The sequence below is a fragment of the Siniperca chuatsi genome, linkage group LG11 (assembly GCF_020085105.1).
Source record: "Siniperca chuatsi isolate FFG_IHB_CAS linkage group LG11, ASM2008510v1, whole genome shotgun sequence".
Lineage (NCBI taxonomy): Eukaryota > Metazoa > Chordata > Actinopteri > Centrarchiformes > Sinipercidae > Siniperca > Siniperca chuatsi.
This window is the reverse complement of record NC_058052.1, coordinates 21,797,957-21,820,604: the sequence shown is the minus strand read 5'-3', so window position 1 is coordinate 21,820,604 and position 22,648 is coordinate 21,797,957. Positions and strand designations below refer to the sequence as shown.

The 22,648-nt window shown below is 39.2% G+C and overlaps 1 protein-coding gene across 31 annotated transcripts in view; it reads left to right on the top strand.

Annotated features, from left to right (window-relative positions):
• The window catches only part of camk2g2 (calcium/calmodulin-dependent protein kinase (CaM kinase) II gamma 2), a 77,565-nt gene that overhangs the window by 22,423 nt on the left and 32,494 nt on the right, over positions 1-22,648 (top strand). For all 31 annotated transcript variants that reach the window (XM_044213461.1, XM_044213446.1, XM_044213441.1 and 28 more), the window contains exons 3-6: positions 10,697-10,756; positions 13,507-13,561; positions 14,587-14,652; positions 17,858-17,930. In XM_044213461.1, the coding sequence (XP_044069396.1) occupies positions 10,697-10,756; positions 13,507-13,561; positions 14,587-14,652; positions 17,858-17,930 (254 nt within the window). The remainder of the gene's footprint in view (positions 1-10,696; positions 10,757-13,506; positions 13,562-14,586; positions 14,653-17,857; positions 17,931-22,648) is intronic.

The window sequence follows — 22,648 nt, the reverse complement described above, 5'->3', positions numbered from 1 at the left end:
CCACCTGTTTATCTGTAACCTGGACTGATTCACAGTTAGTAGGTAGTCAGACTTTTATACATTCAGTACAGTATTTTATACAAAACCTGTGAATGTAAGATTCCTACTTGTGAATGTGGGCTCTTTTGTTTTATCACACTACCCTTGTTTTTGTACTTGTAGATTACAATATTTTAGCACTCTCATGTCGTTAGATTACTTTTAGCCATGCTAGCAACATGGCCCTAGTGATGGCAGTGTTGGTCGGTTCATCACTTTGGTTCAAACTGAAATATACTGTTGGATGGATTGTCTTGAAATTTTGTACAGACATTCATGGTTTCTTGAGGATGAATTGTAATAACTTTGGTGGTCCCTTCACTTTTCATTTAGCGCTATCATGAAGTCAAAATTTTAATTTGTCCAATACTTTGACTAAATACTTGCAAAACTAATGACATTCCCATCAGCCTCAGCTGCACTTCGTTGTACATTTGCTAATTAGCAAATGTTAACATGCTAATGCGCTAAACTAAGATGGCGTACAAGATAACCATTATACTTGCTAAACATCAGCAAGGTAATATTGTCATTTTGAGCATGCTGATGTTAGCATTTATCTCAAAGCACCTCTCTACCCAAGTACAACCTCACAGAGCCACTGGCATGGTCAGCCATCAGACTCTGTCTTGTTTCTTTATTTTCTTCTAGTCTTTTCTTCCTCTTGGCTGAGTTGTGACAGTGCACCAGGGTCCGTCTCTGGGGTCCAGTAGAGCAGAACTGGTGTCTCTCTGTCTTATTAGCATACTGCAGAGGATGGATGAAAAAAGTGGCTGGTCGGTGGTGGAAGAGGTGAGGGGTTATCTGGATTGGGACTGGCCATAAATAGTTGAAAAATAGAAGAGAATGAAATAAATACCAGCGTACTACTGTTGTATAACGATTATAGCCTTAAGTATCATATTTTGGGTTTCATTACCATTATTGGTATTATCACCACTGTCATCAGAATCGTGATATTATCAACACCATCTTTATCTTTCCCCGCATCATCTTCTCCATTACTGTCCTCCTTGTCGTATTTACGTCGTTTGGCTGTTGACTTTGAGTAGGTGACATGAGCCTCACCATTGGCCCACTGACACCAGAGTGACCTCTCACAGCGTCTGGATGTCTGACTGGAATCACTTGTTGATGGAGGAAGTTGTGACAGGAAGGGAAAGAATCAGTCAGAAACTCTCCTCTGCCTTTCTCGTTTCTCTATACGCCTCCATCTGTCAGTCTTTCTCTGTTTCTGTTTCTGCGTCTCTCACTTTCTGTCTCATTGTGTCTCTGTCTCTCTGCTTGGTGATTCAGGGCGCACCAGGTCAGTGTGATTCAGGGCTGTAAGCCGGAGGAGGATTGGATCTATTTATAGTCTTCTATAGTCTGCTCTGGGCCACACTGACCCGAAGTCTCTGTCTGTTTTTCTGTTTCTGTCAGTCTATCACTTATTTATCTCATATCAGTTGGTCTTCTTTTTATCCCATCTTACCCTTAAGACATTACCCTCCAGTGTTTAACAAGCTCTACCTCACTGTCAATCTATCTAGCAGCTTTCTCTTTAAGATGCTCAAACATATACTCATGTCTTGTTTCTATAAAATGTTCATCCAGTTTTTTTCCTTTTCTTGGGATGAGGTTATAAACTTGATTGGTTTACACTATTGTACCAAACACTAATTCAATAAAATATATATTTTAGTTATCAGTTAATCTAATTCTTATTTTTTGATTAATCAGTTAATTGATTTATCTACAAAATGATGACAAATACCAATTATAAACGGAGTATCTTTGGGTTTTGGACTTGGATCTTTGTCAAGTGATTGGAAGATGTCACCTATGGCTCTGGGAAATTGTGATCAGCATTTTGCTGATAACATTAATTTATATGGTAGCAGCTCCATATCCCATATAAGTTTTAATGCATCATCATCGAAGTGTGTTAATTTTCTCTCATTTGGGCAGAAACAATGTTGTAGCTTTGGTCAGGGACACATCCAGTTTTATCCAGTGTGTTTGTTTCTGAGAAAGACTCATGGAATCAGAGCGTCCGAAAGTGGTCTTTGTGTATTTGGGTTGTGTTGTTGTTGTGTGTGTGTGTGTGTGTGTGTGTGTGTGTGTGTGTGTGTGTGTGTGTGTGTGTGTGTGTGTGTGTGTGTGTGTGTGTGTGTGTGTGTGTGTGCGCGTGCGCAGTGAGGAAATAAGGCTGAGAGCCAGGCTTTTAGTTGTGCTCACAGCACTGTTTTCATTGACTTGACTAGAATGTCGTTAAAGGCTTCAAATGGAATCACTAGGTTATCTAATGGCTTTGCTCGAATAAAAAAGATGTGTGCAACAACACATACACACACACTTCAGCCACGGAAATGCACATAGTTGCACTCTAATACAATTCACTACTTGAAGTGTAAGTACATGTCCAAAAACAAAACAGCCTCCAACAAAAAGCAAACGTGAAAAAATCTCTTCCATGTTTTCCCCTTTACCTCCCAGTCTGGAAGAATATTGACGACAAAAGATTTGAGAGAGCACAAAACAAATTCTGAGCACTTCTCAGTCTGCAAATAAACATTTGAGAGCGCACAGGCACATGTTGGTAAGTGCAGAATCAGATTTAAGCGTGTAATCCCGATCATGCATGTGCTTGTTTCTGAGTCTGCTCTCTGTTTCATCCAGCTGTTGTGGCAGCTTCTGACCACTTGAGATCACAACAACTCACTTGCCAACATTTTTGACTAGCTGCAACAGGACACACCCACATCCTGACGTCAGGGTCATGTTAAAGTCTTCACAAGGAAAAAGGAAAAAGTCAGCCTTTGAATATATTATTCCTCTGTAAGGAGGATTGGCTACCATATGAATATTTAGGACAACATGTGAGTTACATATATTATGCCTATATGCCGTATCATTTAGCCTATAATTATTATTATTGTGGGAGCATGTGGATCTGCACTATAGATTGAAGTTCAGTCAACTGTCACCTAGTTTATTAATATGTATGTTGGATTTGCGCCACGCCTATTCTGAAAATGCTGTCCTCCTGAATGTAGCCACAGCCCATAATAATCTTTTTTGTTTGAACAATTAATTTTTTTTTTTATCCCACGTGGAGTCGGATCAGATCAAATTAAACCCAAAATCTAAAATCATCTAAATGTAATAAATGAAAGGAAGCCAATGGATGCCTAATGGGAGACAACATGCATCCAAATTTGTGAAACCCATTAGCGTGGTTTCCTTTAAAGTATAAGGGATTTATAAGAAATACTCTCAAATAGGGCTGAACAATAAATAAAAATTTTATTGAAATCTCTATATGGCCATTGGCAATCTTCAAATCGCAGGAGGCGCATTATTTGTTAAAGGTGAAATGTGTGTCAAAATACCATTTTAAATTAATATAGTCGTGTTGCAGAGATGTCTTTGAGAAAACATCTTTATTTGGTACAGATCCCTGCCAAAATCTCACCATAATCACTTTAATATGTTTTTCAATGAAAATGAGAATAATGAAAATGATGATAATGAAAAAATTATCATTGCCTCTAATATCGCAAATCATATCGCAATTGTATTATCAGTCAAAATAATTGCAATAAATAATAATTACATATTTATTCAAAATTGTTCAGCCCTAGTCAAACATACAAAACCTGGCCCTCTAGAACTCAGTTCAGTCAGTTTATGGCTACTTTACATTTGAATCACATGCATACATGTTGTTGTGTGTTAAAGACTCAGATTATGCTGTCTATGAAATAGAAATAGAAATTCACTTCATAATGCTGCAAATAAATATACTGTAGTACCTGTAATTTTAAAAAGTAAAAATAAAAACCTTAATCCATTGGTAGGGTGTGGCATAAATAATTCAATTTCAAACTGTAATTGTAATGTATGATTAATTTCTGCTTCTTGAATAATTATTTTGCCAATTCAGGGGTTGATTTAATTTTAAACTACACAAATATTGTTACAGATATTGTCATATATTGTAGATGACTGTTTTGCAGAATATGGTGTATCTCATAATCACTCATATTGTGTTGACTTCAATAACATGGTCAATGTATTGTGACAGTATTGTCTGGTTAGTTGAAAGGGTAGTTGTATGCAACTACTTAGGAACAATAGCAGCCCAGCATGAGTGGCTTCATGATGAAATTCTTTTAAAATGGAGAAGCTGTTCTGTGTGTGCTGGTTGTGTCTAATCGGCGACTCATGATGTTAATATCCTGCTATGCTTAGGGTGCAGGTTGCCAGGTCAGCTCCAATCAGCAGATGAAGAACGGTGCATGGCAACTGTGATCTTTTGTTGACTCTGACAGTCCCTGAGGAGAAGGGACTTTGACAGATCTGCAGACTGACACGCTGACTATTTAAAGACTAGTAATGACAGTTATAATCTCGACAATCTGTCAAAACCTGTACTGTAAATAAATGTTTTGCTACTACTGATAAAACCTGTGTATCGCTGCCAAATTATAAAATCTGTCTATCATTGCCAAGTCTCTCTGCGAAATACTTGGTGTATGGTTGGTCTTTTGTGGGGAAACAAATATCTGGTAGACAGGAAGTATGGTGCAACTGGAAGTAGCAGAAGAAGTCTTGTGTGTTACCAGCAACAAAATCTGCAGACAGTGCAGAGCAAAAATGCCACAACAATGACCACTTGTCAACAAAATACAAAAAATAATGTCAAGTGTTTTTGGCTGTTTTTGGTCTTGGTGTTTACTCTCAATGTGCTCAGTTAGTTGGCATTTGTTGTAAAGTGTTGTCTGTCTCTTTCCCTGCAGGCAGAAGTTAATTGATGTACATGGGGGAGGGGGTATGGATAGTTTTTGGCGGATGTGTGCTGAAAGAAGCCATCCATCCATCCGTCCATTGCTCCTGTCTGTTCAGAGCTTATAGATGATAGTAATAAGGGGAGGGCTGGATGGATAAATTAATATGATGATGTGCCACGCCGTCAGTCATCACTCAGTCCAACTGAGCTAAGTGCTGTGTGTTGATCTTGTCGGAGCAGACACTGATATCACAGCATTTCTCTGGAAAGCTGTAAAAGGGCTTTGTGGGTGGGGATGGTAAAGGCAGACCGTGAATTTGACTCTTTCACTATCTATTTCAAATCCTACAAAGGAAATGAAAGAACAGTTACTGCAAGTAGGAACCAGTTCTTCTTCTATGTATAATTTACCATTATATCCCACCACAATGATAACATGATTATAACATGAAAATTAGGCTATTTCCAAAATAATTATATTTTAAAGGTTATATTGATAACATTTTTACGTAGACAGGTCCAAAATGAATGTTTTGTTTATCTTTGTGTGAGATGTCTGACGTTGGTATCACGTTGTATAGTTGCCAGTGTGGAAAAAACGGACACTGATGTTAGCACATATTAGCTATTATAGCTTAATCGTCTGAACAACAATAACCTGTAAAATTACAGTTCTGCATATTTAAACAAAATCAACAACAACTACCGACAGTCATAATCCTTAAAACCTTAACTAATGTGTTGACATCGGTTAGATTGTCAAAATTAGAAAAATAACAGCTTCAATCCCTGACAGTTGCGTCCAGTTACCTAATGTTATAGTTCCCTCAAACAATGTAACGTTATAACAAAGAAGCGTATCAGCGGGGATTTAGAAGTGGGCCAGGGTCCGACGTAACCAATGGCCCCGGGCCAGTATAAGTTTATGCAGGGCGACTTGATTGTAGAGGACTGGTCCACTTATGCAAAGACGGTCGCTCTTCTTTAAGAACAGAGTGGTCGTGGGATCCCAATATGTTACCAATGTGTCATGTCGAAGGTAAATTAAAGTTCCTAACTACTATAAATCTGCTCATTATAGTGTTTAGACCCACAACGTGACTATTATTGAGGGTGTCATCTCATATAGCAGTCTAACGTTAGCCCTATTATGAGACACTTAGCTGAGGTACTTGTGGCTAGCTAGCCATGTAGCCAGCTGCGTTGAGCTCAACAGCTACAGTACTCACGTTAATATAAAAATCTGAAAATACTGACATGATCATACAGTCGTCTTTTCTCCCTGTAGCCACTGTTGCTGTGTGGCGCTTAGCCGCTATGAGATTTGTTTTCAGCAAGAAAACACTTCAACTAATGATGACTGAGAGTGATTATTTTTGTCTGCATTTTCATATGGGTGACCCCTGTTCATCACATTGGTTCTATCCCTCTCTTCTAATGACTCTCTACCGGTTGTATTGGTTCTTTTAAAGAGCCTGCCGTTATCTTCTGTATTTGACACTGATCAGCTTCTGTTAAGCTGCAGTCAATTTCTCTTGTTTCTATACAGTTTGTCCTTTTGAAACCTGTACTTGTTCTCTCATCTTTCTATTCAAACTCCTCAGTCAGTTTCTAGTGTTTCTAAGCAGCCAGCTGCCAAGACTGTCTGCCATCACAAGCAAAATAAAGCCGTCATCCCAGGCTGGCATAGAAAAATAGTCCTATTTTTGCAGGCTGATCCAACTCCTAAGAATACAAGCAGCCAAAATAGCCCATTATGGCTCTGAGAAGAAGGTTATGGAATGTCTGCAGACTGCTTTGATTTCTCATCCTCTGAACACACTGGTCAGATTAAAGCTTGTGTGTGTGTGTGTGTGTGTGTGTGTGTGTGTGTGTGTCTGAGAAAGAGAGAGATCTAAACTAAAGCATGGATACTGAACTGAACATAGGCCTACGCATGTCTGTATACAGGGACATGCAGGCTAAAAGCTGCTGCTTGATTGGCTTAGCCCTGTGGGTCAGAGGTTTGGGGTCAAACTTGGTGAAGCATTTTAATCCCTCCCTGTGTTTTCCTGCAGGAGCTTGTTGGTTGGACAAGACAATGGATTTAATAGGAAATCAATGCACTTTTACAAGCAAAAATGTCAAACATTCTCTGGTTCCGGCTTCTCAGATATGTGGATTTACTGCTTTTCTCTGCTTTAAATCATTTCAATTATCAGAATTCTTTCAGATTTATGTGTCAGGTACTAATCATGCCCCATGCTCCTCTCCTCTCATTGCCTGTATTTCTTATAGCTACTAAAGACGTAGCACAACAACAGTTCAGAACCAGCAGATTGAGATTTCTGATAAATATCGAGGTTTGTTGAATACGTATAACGTTAGCTATATGCTTGTAATGCTAGTTTTCCACAATTACTATACTATAAATAATTTGTAGTTAATTATTAGTAAAGAGAGATGATCACTGGTGCGATGTAAAATGCAGAAGTATAATTTAATTGTCATACATTTTAAATGCTTTGTATGCACACAAGACTACAAATTACATATTTTGATGGTAGTCATGGACTTTATTTTCACAGCCTCTAAAGGCCCCTCAGTGTTTGCTGTGAAAGAAGGAAGTATTTCCTTTTCACTTTTCCTGCCAGTGTTTTTACAGCCGGGAGATTTGAACAAACTGAAGCCTTCTCTAACCTCTGGGTTACCTCCACCCTATTGGCTGGGTTCTCTGATTACATTGTTATTACAATGTGATTAGTTTCCTCAAAGTGTGGGATTTCTGGTTCTGACTATAACTGCTGCCACAATTGTCAAACAGAGTTACTTACTGTGCACCTCCAAGTGATTGACGGCTTTGCCACCAGAACTGCTATTGATTAGGATACCATGTCTTGACTTCCATTTGCATTCAAGTTTGAGTTCACACTTTATTTTGCAAACTCTCCTAATCAATCAATAACCATTACATTAGTCTGATGGCTCATCAGGGTTGAACTTGGTCACCACACATATTTTCTCCTGACAAGTTTAACAAGACTCTTCTCTTCAGTTAGCTACAGTGATGCAAAAAATTCTTTGCCCCCTTCCTGATTTCTTATTTTTTTTGCATGTTTGTCACACTTAAATGTTTCAGATCATCAAACTAATTTAAATATTAGTCAAAGATAACACAAGTAAATACGAAATGCAGTTTTTAAATGAAGGTTGTTATTATTGAGGGAAAACAAAATCCAAACCTACATGGCCCTGTGTGAAAAAGTGATTGCCCCCTAAATCTAATACCTGGTTGGGCCTAGACACAGGATCTTTTTGGGCTTTGTCAGGTATGTGTCCTAGACCACTGTCAGAGACCACCTGATGCAAGCTATTGGTTCTTTGTAAATTACAGTAGAAAATAATGCAGGTAATGAAGGTTTAACTTTTCGCTCCCAATATAGATTTTGATACCTAAACTCAGGGTCTTGTCAACTCAGGGTATCTTCCAATACTGAGCACTGCTGCAATACCATTGCTCTGACTTTTATACTAATTAGAGCTACAACCAACGAATATTTTCATTACGGATTAATGTGCCAATTCTTTCTTCGGTTACTCAATTGTTTTGTCTATAAAAAGTCAGAAAATAGTGAAAAATAGCCGTTAAAATTTCCCACAGCCCAAGGTGATCTATTTAAATTTCTTGTTTTATTCGATCAACCATCCAAAACCCAAAGATTTTCAGTTTACTGTCATACTGTATATGACAAAGAAAAGCATAAAATCATCACATTTGAGAAGCTGGAACCAGCAAATGTTTTTGGCATTTTTCTTGAATAATTACTAAAATGATTAATCAATCAATTATCAAAATAGTGGCCAATTAGTTTTTGCAATTAGTCGTTGCAACTCTAATAATGACATTGATGATAAAACTGTTTTTGATGCGGATCGCTCACATCTGGCCATTACCCAATTCACTTAATAAGATCAGTAACAGGGCCGATACAGATGCAACATCTATTTATCAATATGACAACTTTTCCAACCTCTGCTAAGCCCAAAAACATTTTGTGATATTAAGGCTTTTTTGAAAATACAGGTTTTCTTCATGCACATTGAAAATGTGCAAAAAATCAGGTAGATGGAAATGTAACTATGGCCAGAGCCAGTGTTGCTCACAGCATTGACAGCAGGATTACCAGAGCACTTCTTACTGTTGCACAAAGCCTGTAGCTACTGCTTTGGACTGTGTTTGTGCACTCGTGATCACTGTACATGCAGATGTGTTTGTGCTAGGAACGTGTATAATGATGTATGTGAGTGCATGCTACAGTAGGTAGTAATGTGTTTTAGAGATGAAACAATTAATTGATTAGTTAAGTGGCAGAAAATTAATTGGCAACAGTTTTTACAATTGTTTAATTTCTAGGTAATGTGGAGATTTTTTTGGGAACTTAGATATACAAACGAACCAGGAACATTTGCATTTGTTATTATATGTTATGTGGCTTCACCACTAGTCTAGTCACTAGTCATTTTTTAAGCAAATATGCCAACAATTCTCTTTCTCCTTCTTCTCAGATATTAATATTTGCTGGTTTTCTCTGATACTAAATTGAAAAATCCATGAATTTCGGACAAAACAAGCAGTTTGAATATGTCAACTTTTAGGACATTTTCCACTATATTCTGAAAGTTAAAGGTCAAACAATTAATTGATTAAAGGAGAAAATAATCCGCAGATTCCTATATATTGAAAATGATCTGTTGTCACAGCACTAGTGGTTATCTAGACACCATGACACTGCCCAAAGCCTTGGATGGGATTAGGGATGTCCAGTGTGTATCCCTCTACTACGCACACACAGGCATATCTCACTCACGTAAGCAGCCCATCTGTCCACTGAGACCAGCAGCTGGTGGGTGGCAAGAGTGTCCAGCATGAACTTGACCTCTGACACTTTGCAGAAGGAGATGTCATCCACTGTATCTATCTACTGTATCTGTCCTACAACCAATCTGCCTGTCCTAAACATGCAGCTGCACACACACACGGACATCCTCCCCTCGCCATTAGAATCATTAACTGGACACGATTATATTAAGGCCGGACCCACAAGACTAATTTCACTAAGTGCAAAAAGCTTGTGCTAGACTGTGTGTGTGTGTGTGTGTGTGTATATACAGTATATAGCAGTCTGTCTGTCCACTTTTGCAAGCTCATATTAGTTGACAGCCACTGTTTTGGCCTCTTAGCTTGTCCGGGTCGCTGTGTGTCTTACCTTTTTGACATCCTGTCTCTGCTGAAACAATTTTGCTGTCCCCTCCAGTTCAAATCAATTTGATGCTGGTCACAAAATGTCAAGTTTAGAAGAAAACTATTGTTCTGAGTGGAGTAGGACGAGCAGAAGAGATTTGAGAGAAAGGGAATAAAGTGTGTTTGTGTGTTTGCATTACAGCTGCACAGTTAAAAGAAAATGTTTAATCACTTCACATAGTCACTAGTGCAGGCTTTTCTGAAATCCTTCCAAAGAAGATATAAAGTTTTAATGGTTGCAAAAATCTTTGCTTTAGAGAAACTAAACAAATGATTTATTATTTATTAGTACTACATCTGTTAGAAAGTTATGTAGAAGAAGCTGTCCAAAATGCTATGTTGCAAAAGTGCTATTGAACAACATTAACTGTAGTCAGATTTAGTGAATGTCATGCAGCCCTTGTTGTTGTATACTTATACATTTATGTTGGCTTTGTGTTCTCCGTGTCCACTCCCACAGTGGGTTTCCAAGAAGTGTTTTTATCCTGGTATTTTGGTTACTGTAGGTCATATGTTTAGCAAAAACAGTATCTTAATAGCTTCTCTTCCTGTTAATGACATTGTGTCCTTACAGTTTCCTCTTTACTCTTTTCTCTCCTCAGATCACCAGAAACTGGAGCGGGAGGCAAGAATCTGTCGTCTGCTAAAACATCCAAACATAGGTGAGTCATTTATGAGAGCCGGCAGACCAATGGATTAGTGGAACAGCTTTATTAATTCAGAAGATCAGGAAAAGATGTTAAGAAGTAAAAATTTTCAGTCACTCCCACAGATTTCAGTCAGACAGAAGATTGAGAGATCAATGTAGATCCACAAAGTCAGCGCTATCGTGTAGTCACATTAACACTGTCAGCACCAGTCACAGATATTAAGCACAGGAAAATTCATTGTATTTAACCATGTGTTACAACTGCTTTCTGTAGCAGTCTTCTGAAGCCAGTTCAAAATCACGTTTATCAGCATTTCTCATAAAATTAGTTAAAGTGATGACGTATCAAGCTGATGAAACAGTGTTAAGTATGTTTTTTGAGCGGTTAAAGAAAGCCTGGGGTCTCTAGGACCCCAAACAGAAGATAAGGGTTAACTACACACAAATACAACTGAAGGTGCCCCCATCACATTAATGAACTACAAATATTTAACCATAAAGAACCATTTATTTACAGAGCACATACCTACCTACATTCCTTCCGACCAAGCCCATTGACAGGTGTCAAAAGTCAGGGTGCTGCAGTATTTCACTCGACATACACACTCAGTTGCCAGTTTATTAGGCAGCTGAATGTATGGAATAAAAAAGACTGCAGCATCGATTTTGATACTTTTTTAAAAAGAAACTGTCCATCTTGAGTCTGTCGGAGGGAGAGACATGAGCCAAAGATACTGCGTGAGGTGAAAGGAAGAACAGGTGCATGCAGGTGTGAAAACAACAGGAAGATTGGTGGTCCATTCACCAACACAGTCAGCAGCGGCTGTAGAGGCTGTGACACGCAGCTCATGGAGGCAGTTAAGGTACTTTAAAACCATTAGCCCCTGACTGTCACAATTTGCGTCAAAAATCTCACTCCTTTTCTGAGTCATAACTCCGTCAAATCTGAACACACCAGCGTGATACACAGATTCAGCTTGACTTACACTTTCAGACAATATCTTAGATGTCCATCGTGAATAAAGAAATCATAGAAAAATAGATGCTTTTTATATCTCCAGAACTTGCCTGAGAATCATCATGTTTTTACGTTTTCTTCAGTATCACAGTAATCCAGTGATAGTTGTTCTTACATCCATGGGTCAGAGTGTCAGACTTAGAACCCCCTGCCCTAAAGAACCAAACTGCTTTGTTTAGTCTCTGTAGCAATAAATTGTCAAGCAGACACAAGGCTGTAAGAACAAAAAACAAAACTGTGTTGGACTCAAGAGCTGTTGGTTAAAGTTGTCCTTTTTGGCACCAACTCCTCCTGTGTGAAAAAAACCTAACCCCCTGTGTGTACAGCAACGTTTCCTGTCTGCTTTTGTTCTTCTTTAACAGAGAAAACCTAAAAGGAAATTACCAGTATCACATCAATTTTGAATGATTAAAATATGGCAACAGTTCTGTCAACTTTGTCATCCAAAAGCTGATTCCTGGTTGCCAACAAGCCAGGTGGCACTCGGGCTTTAGAAACCTACTGTGGAGCCCTGGAGTGGATAATTTCAGATAGGCAGGGAAAACCTGTGCTGCTGGAAACCCTGTATCCTCTGAGGACCGTGTATCACTTGACCTTGTGTGTGTTTGTTATGGTTGTGAATGAACATACTGTAATAACATTATGCTGACTTGTGTTTAGTGCGGTTCTTGTGTTTTGTTTAACTGGCCAGTGATCAGTGACTATTATTATTATTAGGGATGCATTGATCGTCTTCCACGTCAATGATAAGTATTCATTAAAAGTAAAATTCTTTAAATCATAAATTACATTGCAGAAAATTATGCTGCTCCTGCTTCACCTGTCATTATTTAACAAAGGGTAAAACTAAATTAAAAATATTAAACATAATTATTCTGCACAATTTAAAGACTTACATAAATTACATTAGGCTATGGTGCATGGCACCTTTTACTGTGTCTTTCCTGTCTTATGAAAAAACGCTGATCATGGTTACTCAGGTTATGCACGCTGCAGGTATCAAGCAGCTACATGTCTTTGGGATGCATAAATAATGTTGTGCCAACTATGTACTTTCTTTTCTAAAATATTCTTTAACGAACAAATCGTTAACAGTGATTATTTTATCAGTGATGATTAACATCCCTAGTTATAAACAGTGTTGGGCAAGTTACTAATAACTCAGCAGCAAAAGTAACGTTACATTACTTTAACACTCAGTAACACTCAGCCCAGCTCCATGAAAGGTGCATTTAAACAACTCTAAATTCTCCAAACCAACATGTCATATCTGTTGTATTTAACACATGTAGAAACAGAAAACCAGACATTGTGGTTTAACAAGCAGGCAGCCCTACAATTTGGAGGAATTTACCGACCATCCAGCTGCTAGTTTTGCCTTGGTGACTGCACACACCTGACCTCAGAAGCGTGGTTCACACACCCTCCAACTCTTATCCCTGACAAACGTTGGCAAGCCAGCTAAGAACACACAACATGTGAAGATAACTTTGAAATTATCGAGTCGCATTCCTGAAAAAATCACATTACTTTAACGCGTTACTATGCAACACTGCTTATATGGCACAAGTAATTTTAACCCCCTTGCCCCCCACACACTCATATGCACACAGAAAAAATTCCTTCAAGCTGATGGTTCATAAAGAGTGTCCATATAGAAGATAGTTTATCAAAGTCGTCTTAACTTAATTCACTGATTTCTAATAGACGTCTCTCTCTCGCTCTGTTTCTTTCTCCCTCACTAGTGCGACTCCATGAAAGCATCTCAGAGGAAGGCTTCCATTACCTTGTCTTTGACCTGTAAGTAAATCACATTAACACGTGCACACACACACACACACACACACACACACACACACACACACACACACACACACACAGGTCACAGGTTCAGGCCGGAGTATTGCTCCAGGATGAATTCCTTCACCTAAGCAACAAGCAAGTTGAAATTGTTGTCCCTTTTTTATTTTCCATGACCGTCACCATTCACAGCAGTACAGTACATCAGCTTTTCCACTGAGCTGCCAAGATAGAAAGCATCAGTCTACTCTTAAATTAAGACCTATTTTAATAGTACTTTCATAAAGGTGTTTAATAATCCCTTTTCACCATGTTTACCCCATAAATAAAAATGGTTGTCTTTTCACGTCTTCTTTTGTAATAGTACTCTATTTCTGCCACTTGTGTAACATGTACTGTATATTCTAATGGGAATCTTAGGACTGGATTGAAAACAAATAGCATGTGTTAAATATCACATTTTATTATCTGATTTAAGTTGCAGGCAAATTACTTTAAATGTTTTTCACAGTTACAGCCATCTTGCTGCACATTTTACTTTAGTATACTTGACAGTTGTGTTTCACCCACTGAAATGTGATTGCATTTAACTGTATCAGATTGTGTTGGGTAGAATTCAGCACATAAAAAATAGTGCTGAATAGGTATTGCTGAAAGTTTCAGGCCAAGCTCTAGTTTACTGCCATCAGTTTTGTATCTGAGCTACAAGTAAACCAGACATACAAGTCAGTCTTGTCAAGGCTTGTATTATCAGCACCAGTTAGAGCACATGTTACACATACACAGAACATCTTGGATCATGAGGATGTGTCACCACTAACATCAACATAACCTTCCTCAAAGACCTACAGCTGTACCACCTATCATACAAGAGTTTGTCCTTTTTAGAAAAGCCATTGAACGGTATTGTCATGATGTTGTGTGTAGCTTGTATTTTTTCCATTTGTGAGAGGGATCTTCATTTGTCTCTTTGACAGAAAAGAGAAATAATCAAGTCTTTATTTTGTCTGTGTGTATGTCTGCAGTGTCACTGGAGGAGAGCTGTTTGAGGACATTGTTGCTAGAGAGTATTACAGCGAGGCAGATGCCAGGTACAGTATGTCATCATGCTAACATGTGAAAATGCTATGTAGTGCATGTTATGTGTTCCTAGTCAAGGCCACCAAAGTAAAATTTCAGGCTGTCAAAGCAGTAAAGTTGGGTTATGAAAGCACAAAATGTTAATATTAATTGGTGTTAATGTACTTTTGCTTTAGTAGCAGAAGCAATTGAGTTCTTTGAGGTTGTTTTCAGTACACGGTATACACTTTTTTTTTTTTTTGACCATGTGACTCAGGGCTTTTAAATTTAATTCCATTAATAAATAATGACAAAGTTTTTAAAACTCATTCTGTGCCTGTTGTCAGACATTGCAGTTGTTTTTTGCACTGCAGCACATTACCTGCCTGGATTGTGCAGACTAAACTTTATCTAATGCTCAAGCACATTTTGGTCAGTCATGTGGCAGTTAGTTAGTTTACTGACTTAACCATCACAATAAAACTATATAAAATAACTACATTAGCAAATAAAAACATTAGGTCCAAACATTACATATACAATACAATTCTGTCAACACATTAATGATGAACAACAGTCATGTTCCATGTAGCTTTTTCAGGCAACTATGCAACAAAACTAAGACTTTCTTGTCTGTGCCTACAAACAGTGAACTAAGATCATTTGAGTTATGGTCGATTTTACTTGAATCTCATGAGTCTGCGGACATAATGATACATGTCTTTCATTCTGTATGCCAGTACCATGTGCAAAGGTGTTGTTCAGGTGGTAATGAATAAAGAAAAACTCTCTGGTCAGTCTCCGTTGATCTTATATGAATGTATTTTATTACCTTCTGGTACCAGGAAGAGGACGCCACAAACAATGCACATAATACAGTATGGTATCAGCTTAGCAACCCCCCTGACACTGGCCTAGATACCACCCTGTTATAAGAATGAGGCCATAAAGAGGGGCATTTCTACCACAGGTGTTACGATGTGTTACGATTCCATCTTCCTCGTACAGTACACAAGCTGTGTGATGACAGGCGGAACCTTGCAAACCTTGTAATTCTCAAATGATCGTCAATATAGAGTCTACTATTTGTATACAGCAGATGGACAGTTGAGTTTAGTTCACAACAAACTTATATTTGCTTCCCTGCTTTGCTTGTACCCTTTTTTCCCACCCTCCTACAGCACTGATATAATCTGTTATCTCCATCACTTGTACCAGGTGAGAGCTGATTACATGATTCTTATATCTCAAGTCAATCAGAGTTCATAACCCAATGGATCATTGTGCATATCAAGCTGATGCTTCATCTTACTGAGGAACTTGTTTGTCTCTTACTAAAGCCTTATGGAAGCCCTGCCTCTTATAAACGGGTCAAGTTGGGTGTGGAGATTCTCTCTCCAAGCAAAGCTTTTACTGCAGCCATGTAGATGGTCTCGATGGATTTTAGAGACACCTAAAGCCAAGCCCTCACATCCATACAAAATAGCAGAAGTGAAGGCAGCTTCAAACACTTTCTTTTTTACACTAATGGGCATCATACGCATGGGTGAACAAAGTAGAATCCTGGGTACCAAAAACTTTAATGTTTTCAAAGCCCAGCGAGCCACCACCATTGACACACATGACGACATCCTCCTTGAGTTGTTTTTCTGATCATCATCATGACATGACCATGACAGAAGGAAATCATGTGTTATTATGCCCATCAAATGTATGTACAGCCAGTTTAAGTGCCTCACCTTGCACTGGTAGTTGAAGCCACATATAAATACCAGCTATAAATGATATTTATAAAGCTTCAGTTTCATACAACCACATTATATGGGACAGTTAAAATTATTACTAAGGTAACATCTATGGCTAGAAATGTGTGAGAAATATAGAGAACAGTAAAAAGAACTACCAAAAAACTAGTCAGGGCTACCAGGCTCTAACTTTTGGTTGACTAGAGGACACGTTTAGCATTAGTTCTCTTCTGATATTGATCTGTACAGGTGATTCTTCATCAAAGACTCCATTTGAGCCAGAAAAAAATGAAGGAAAGAGGGAGGAAAGGCAGGAGAGATATGAGGTGAAGAGTACTGGAGACAGGGCAAGAGAGAAAATGTGAGGGAATGTACAATGCTAAAGTGAGTAAGGACAGCAGTGATAGTCTGCTGAACACCATATTAGATGCAAAAATAAGGAGGAGAATAAAATTTTGCCTAATTTGGACAAAATGCCAGGAGCTTTTCTTTTGATTCTGTCTTGCAGAGAGGAAACCACAAAATCTGTCTCTGTACACCCTCCTGCTGCTGACCCTGACTTCACCTTTACTAATGTAAAGCCTGCTCCACTTCCATCCACACATTCATTCACATAAAAATGTACCCAACTTTTCTCCCACATATAACACTTAACCTCCTATCCAACTACATGTAGATCTAAAATGGTTGTAGTGTGACGCATGGCAGGTGCGTTTGAAAATTTGGCGAAACAGGCCCCTGGTTGCAGGTATTTGCTCTCATTCAGCCACAAGAGCATTAGGGTCGGGTTCTGCTAGAACAAAGGTGTGTGTGGGGTGGTGGGGGTTCTGAAGCCTTTTGACTGTCTGACAAGCAGTTCTGAGCGAGTATACTGGTGCCTTAGGTAAATCGTGCACTGATGGTGGGTGATAATGCCTGGCTTGCAGCTGGCGTTCCAGTTCATCCCAAAGGTGTTAGAGTTGAGGTCAGGCTCTGGGTGCACAAATACATTTGGCCAGTGTAGTAGCTAAGTTTAAAATGTTCAACATTTTGTGGCCTATGGAAGAGCTGGCTGCCATCGACTTGCTATATTGACAAGATAAGTGTGCACAGCGGGAACTTTTTACTGATCTTTTACTTGCTCCTCTCTTCAACTCTGTTGATTTGTCATATTTCTTTGTTTTCTTCTGTCTTTTCCTTCTTTCCTTAGCCTGTCTCAGCATGTCTCTCTTCCCAGTTCACATTTCCTCTCAGGGTTTTTGACCTTGCTGGGCACAGTTGAGCATAAGTTGACTTGTATTTATATTGTTGGATTTGCCTTAACTTTCATGTCATGAATTCACAAACTAATGTGTCCATTCAAAATGTACACAAAGGACTGATCATCAGGACATTGTGTTTAGTTTTTGTCAATTAATGCTTTTTCTTCTAATTCAGTGTATACTCCATTGTCATACAGCTGTTGTGGATTGACAGATGTGTCTCTCCTTGGTTTCTCATCCTTCTCCTCCAGCCACTGCATCAATCAGATCCTGGAGAGCGTCAGTCACATCCACCAGCATGACATTGTGCACAGGGACCTCAAGGTGAGTTATCATATACCAGTGCTGAATATGGGAGGACCTTTAATACTATCTCTTATATACTGTGTGAATGAAGATGAAAGGTATTTGTAAATGGACTGTACTTGTATAGCCTTTCTAGTCTTCCGACCACTTGGGAGCAATTTGGGGTTCATTATCTTGCCCAAGGACACTTAGACATGCGGGCTGGGGGAAGCTGGGATCGACGCGCCAACCTTCTGATTAGTGGACCACCCGCTCTACCTCTAAGCCACAGTCACCCCATTTGTGGAGATTCACAACAGGTCTAAACACACACATGCACACACTTGCGCAGACGTCACACTGTGACGTTAAGAACAACTGAAGAGGTGAGCGTCATCCCTCTCTTTCTTCACCTGCTTTCTCTCCTTATTTCTCTATTCGCATATTCCTCTACGTCTATACCCCCTCCCATTTTACCTCTATCCCCCTTTTTCCTCTCCTCCTTTCTTCTCTCTTTCCCTCCCTATCCGTTCCCCTCCTGCACTGCTGAGGAGCAGACCAGCTGCTATTTATAGTGGGTCTGAGAGTGAGATGACGGCCAGTGACGATTTCCCCCGCAGCGCAACCGTTCACCTCTAACAGAAACAGCACTCTGACCTCCTTAACTGTGTTATTTAATTTTGATAATGTGGTGAATAAAGACAGCAAATTGAGCTGAGATTTAAACACCTGGATAATTGCACCACATTTTTGTTATTGCCAATACTGAGTTCAGAGTCCCAAACTTAAATAGTTTACTTAAAAATCTGGTCTGTTACTTTTTATGTGACAGAGTAAGATTAAACCATTACTCTAGGGTAAGTAGACTTAGCTTGCATATGGTTCTCAGTATCAAAGTGGAGGGGGAACAGTTTTAGAAAGACAATAATGATGATAGACGATGAGGGCAGAAGACAGAAATGACTTACATCTCTTTGTGTCTTAAAAGAACATTGCTTTCCCGCATTATTACTGAGAGTACAGATGATCAGTTCTCAGCACATTTTAACTGTGATATTTATACAATTTTTAAAGATGTAGAGCAATTAACACAGTCTTTTAATGAGCATTGCTCCATGTTGCTGGACAAAGTGGCACCTTTTAAGATTAGGACTAGGGCTATCTGCAACACTTTTCCGTTGATGACAGACGTTGTCCACTGCCTGAGACGGAAGTGTCGCAGTACTGAACAGCTATGGAAAGCCACTGGGCAAGAAGTGCATTGCCTATATCTCAAAGATCTCCAATATTCTTTTAATTCATTAGTAAAAGAAGCTCGGACTGCTTACTTTGCTAATTTAATTTCTTCTTCAAAAAGAAATCCTAGGATTTAATTTGACACCATTAAAAACATTGTTTCACCGCCGCCCTCTACATTACCATGTTTTTCTATCAATGATTGTAACATGTTCCTTACCTTCTTTGTTGTTAAGGTACATGCTATTAGGTCCAGTATTCATCCTGGGACTTCCCTGCCCAACTCTAGCCCCTCTCTATCTCCTACTGCTCTGGACTCTTTCCAACCTATTAGCTTACAAGATTTGATGGCTGTGATTATGAAAATGAAGCTATCCTCTAGCCCTCTGGATGTAATACCATCTTCTCTATTTTTAAAAGTTTTGCCAGTTATTGGCCCTACTGTTTTAGCTATTGTTAACTGTTCCTTGTCTACAGGTTGTGTCCCTTCCTGTTTTAAGCATGCAATTATCCAGCCCATATTAAAGAAAAACAACCTAGATCCCACTTTGCCCATGACTATAGCACTTTGTGACTTATGTCTGTGAAAAGCGCTATATAAATAAAAAGTACAACTCTCTTTAATGTATTCAAACTTCATCAGTGCTGCATCATTACTTACAAACTCTCTCTGTGCAGCCAAATATTATTCAGACCCACCGAAATGTATTTTGTATTCTAGTAGAGATCCCAAAATTTCCAAAAATACCAAATATGTCAGGCTGAATTTGGGGAAAATGTGTCTAAAATTATGCACAATACATCTTTAATATTTCCATTTGATTGAATGAAGCAGCATAAAAACATAGCCTTGGATTGTAATATTTGACTCAGTTTAAACATCATAATATATCACATGCATTTGGCAGATGCTTTTGCCTAAAGCGACTTACAGTAATAATAGCTGCAATGAAGAGCTGATACAGAATATATCTCAAAACTGTCAGAGTGGAAAAGAATGCAATAACTGTTTTTTTACAAGCAGCAGAAACAAGTTGTGAACACAGCATTGACACATCACCTTTTGAGTTAATATGGCAAACTTGTTAGCAAACATTTGCTTATTTACACATCCAACAGTTATGGCAACAATATCATTCATTTGGAGTTGTGTTTCTGGCCACCTGATGAATGTAAGTCAAATATTCACTCTGTTTTAGCTCTGTGTTTGGTCTCTACCAACTCCAGAGGGAAATAGCTGTTTCTTTAGCTGCTAAATGCTCCACCATGTTCACCAGCAAGTCTCTAACTTTGTCTGTCCCGCCGTTTGGTGTTGAGCAGGTAGTGTACAGTGGGTTTTTAGTTTTTTCACTGGAAACAGCTGCTGCTGTGGCCAGAAATTATGCTATGAGAGCAGTGATAGTGAACCAATACAGTAAAGTTGTGGGCCAGACAGAAACTCGATACAAAACTCTGTAAAGCTGAGGGGAGCTGCAGATTCAGGTGATAATTCTCTCTAGTTTCATCACTATGAGCGACCCCTTTCACATTGTCACATTGTTTTCAGCATCATCATTTGATACATTGTTATTATGTTATGTCAAATATTTTTCAGCGAAAAAGCTGTACACTACCTGCTCAGTACCAACCAACAGACAGGCAAAGTTAGCAAGTAACTGGTGAACATAGAGGAGCATTTAGCAGCTAAAGAGCCAGACATTTCCAGAGTCAGAGTTGGTAGAGACCAAACTAAAGTTTAAAGGAGAGTGAATATTGGACTCAAGTGGCCAGAAACACACCTCCAAATTAATGCTAATGTTGCTCCGTATCTGCTGGATGTGTAAATAGGCAACATATTAGCCACCACAACTTTATAAATGATTATAACTCAATGTTGTGTTTACAGCTGCCCCCAAGTGACCAGAAAAATCAATGAATACTCCTTTAAGGCGTTCATTCCTCTGAGAAAGATTCTTGGTAGTAATCTAACAGCTAAAAAGAAAATATCTGAGTTGATTTATTTTTTTCCAAGAACTTCCTGGGAATCATGCTGCCAAATGTGACATCGGTATTAGAGTCATAAAAATACAAATAATGTCAACAAAGCGTACCATGGAGAGGTGTGACCTCACACACACACACACACACACACACACACGTCATATTTTTGTCATCTTGGGAGGGCTACTCACTGAAGGGAAAACAAGAATTAGAAAGAGTTGAATGCTGTTGGCAGGCTGGGTTGCCATGGTAACTGTAGGGTGAGGTCACCCGCCTGCTGCAGCGCCAGCATAGGGGCTCATTATGCCACCTCCCATCTATCTGTCTCTATCTGTCTCTCTCTCTTTTCTTCTGTTGCTTTCGCTCCAGCTCTCTGTCCCTGTGCTGTTCCCCCTTTTCTGTCTTTCCGATTGTTTCAGCTCTGCCCGGGAAAATGGTTGGAGGAAGGAGGGAGGGATGGATAGATAACTAGATGGAGTGAGAGAGAGAGAGCGAGACTGACTGATGAGAAGAAACAGACCAATGGCACAAAGGCAGTTGGTACAAGTGTCAGACATTCATCTATCTGTCCACATTTGAGGCAATGAGGACGGCACTGCAAAGACTTTTGCCCTCAAGACACACACATTAACATGCACACATAAGGCCTGCCAGTTGTGACTTGTAGTCTAGAATGTAGGGCCACACTGTTAAAGAAAAACATCTATTTTCCAAACTGCTTTTCCTGTTCAGGGTCACAGGCGGCTGGAGCCTGTCCCAGCATTCACTGGGTACCAGTCCATCAGCACTAACGCACATATAAACCCTGTTTACATCTGGTATTAACATGCTGTTATCTGGGTATGTTTTATGGATGATTACAGCTGTTCACGGGCCGTTGCATTTACACCTGAAGACTGGACACCTGGAGAGTTAAGTTATCTCAATTCTGCCTGCATTGTGATCAGAAGTGAATGTGCAAATTAGGTTGGAAGAGCTGGCAGAAAAAAAGGTCAGAGGTCTAGGGAAACGATGCAGGATATTCTCTACTAAACCCCTACGAGGTGCAAAGCGAGGGTCATGTGACAGGTGGAGACACTCAAAGGTATCCATAGGCTACTTTTTGGTAACCCTGTTCACTAGGCTAACATTATTTATACTATAAGAAGGTAATAATTAACAAGAGCATCCTGAAGCGATGCTGCTGTATGGGCTTTCCTTTTTCCTATTTCTCATTTGCTGAGGAAGGGGAAATCAGTGGCTTTTTGACAGGCAGCTTGAGACATGCAGAGTTACGTCACCTTTCAGCTTGTTTAACGGATATCTTAAGAACGAGGTCACACTGTACATATTGCCCCTAGTCATAGTGTTTTAGTCATCATCATCAAAGTCCAATTCAATTGTATTCCAATTGCAGTGTGTTGTGCATGCATTTACACCAGCATTAACATACAGTACATCCTGGACACTTCCCTTAACTCTTCAATTCTGCAGATTTACTTGGTGAATTAATGCTAAAAATTTTGGCGGGAGAAATCCGAAAACATGAAAACACAAAAACC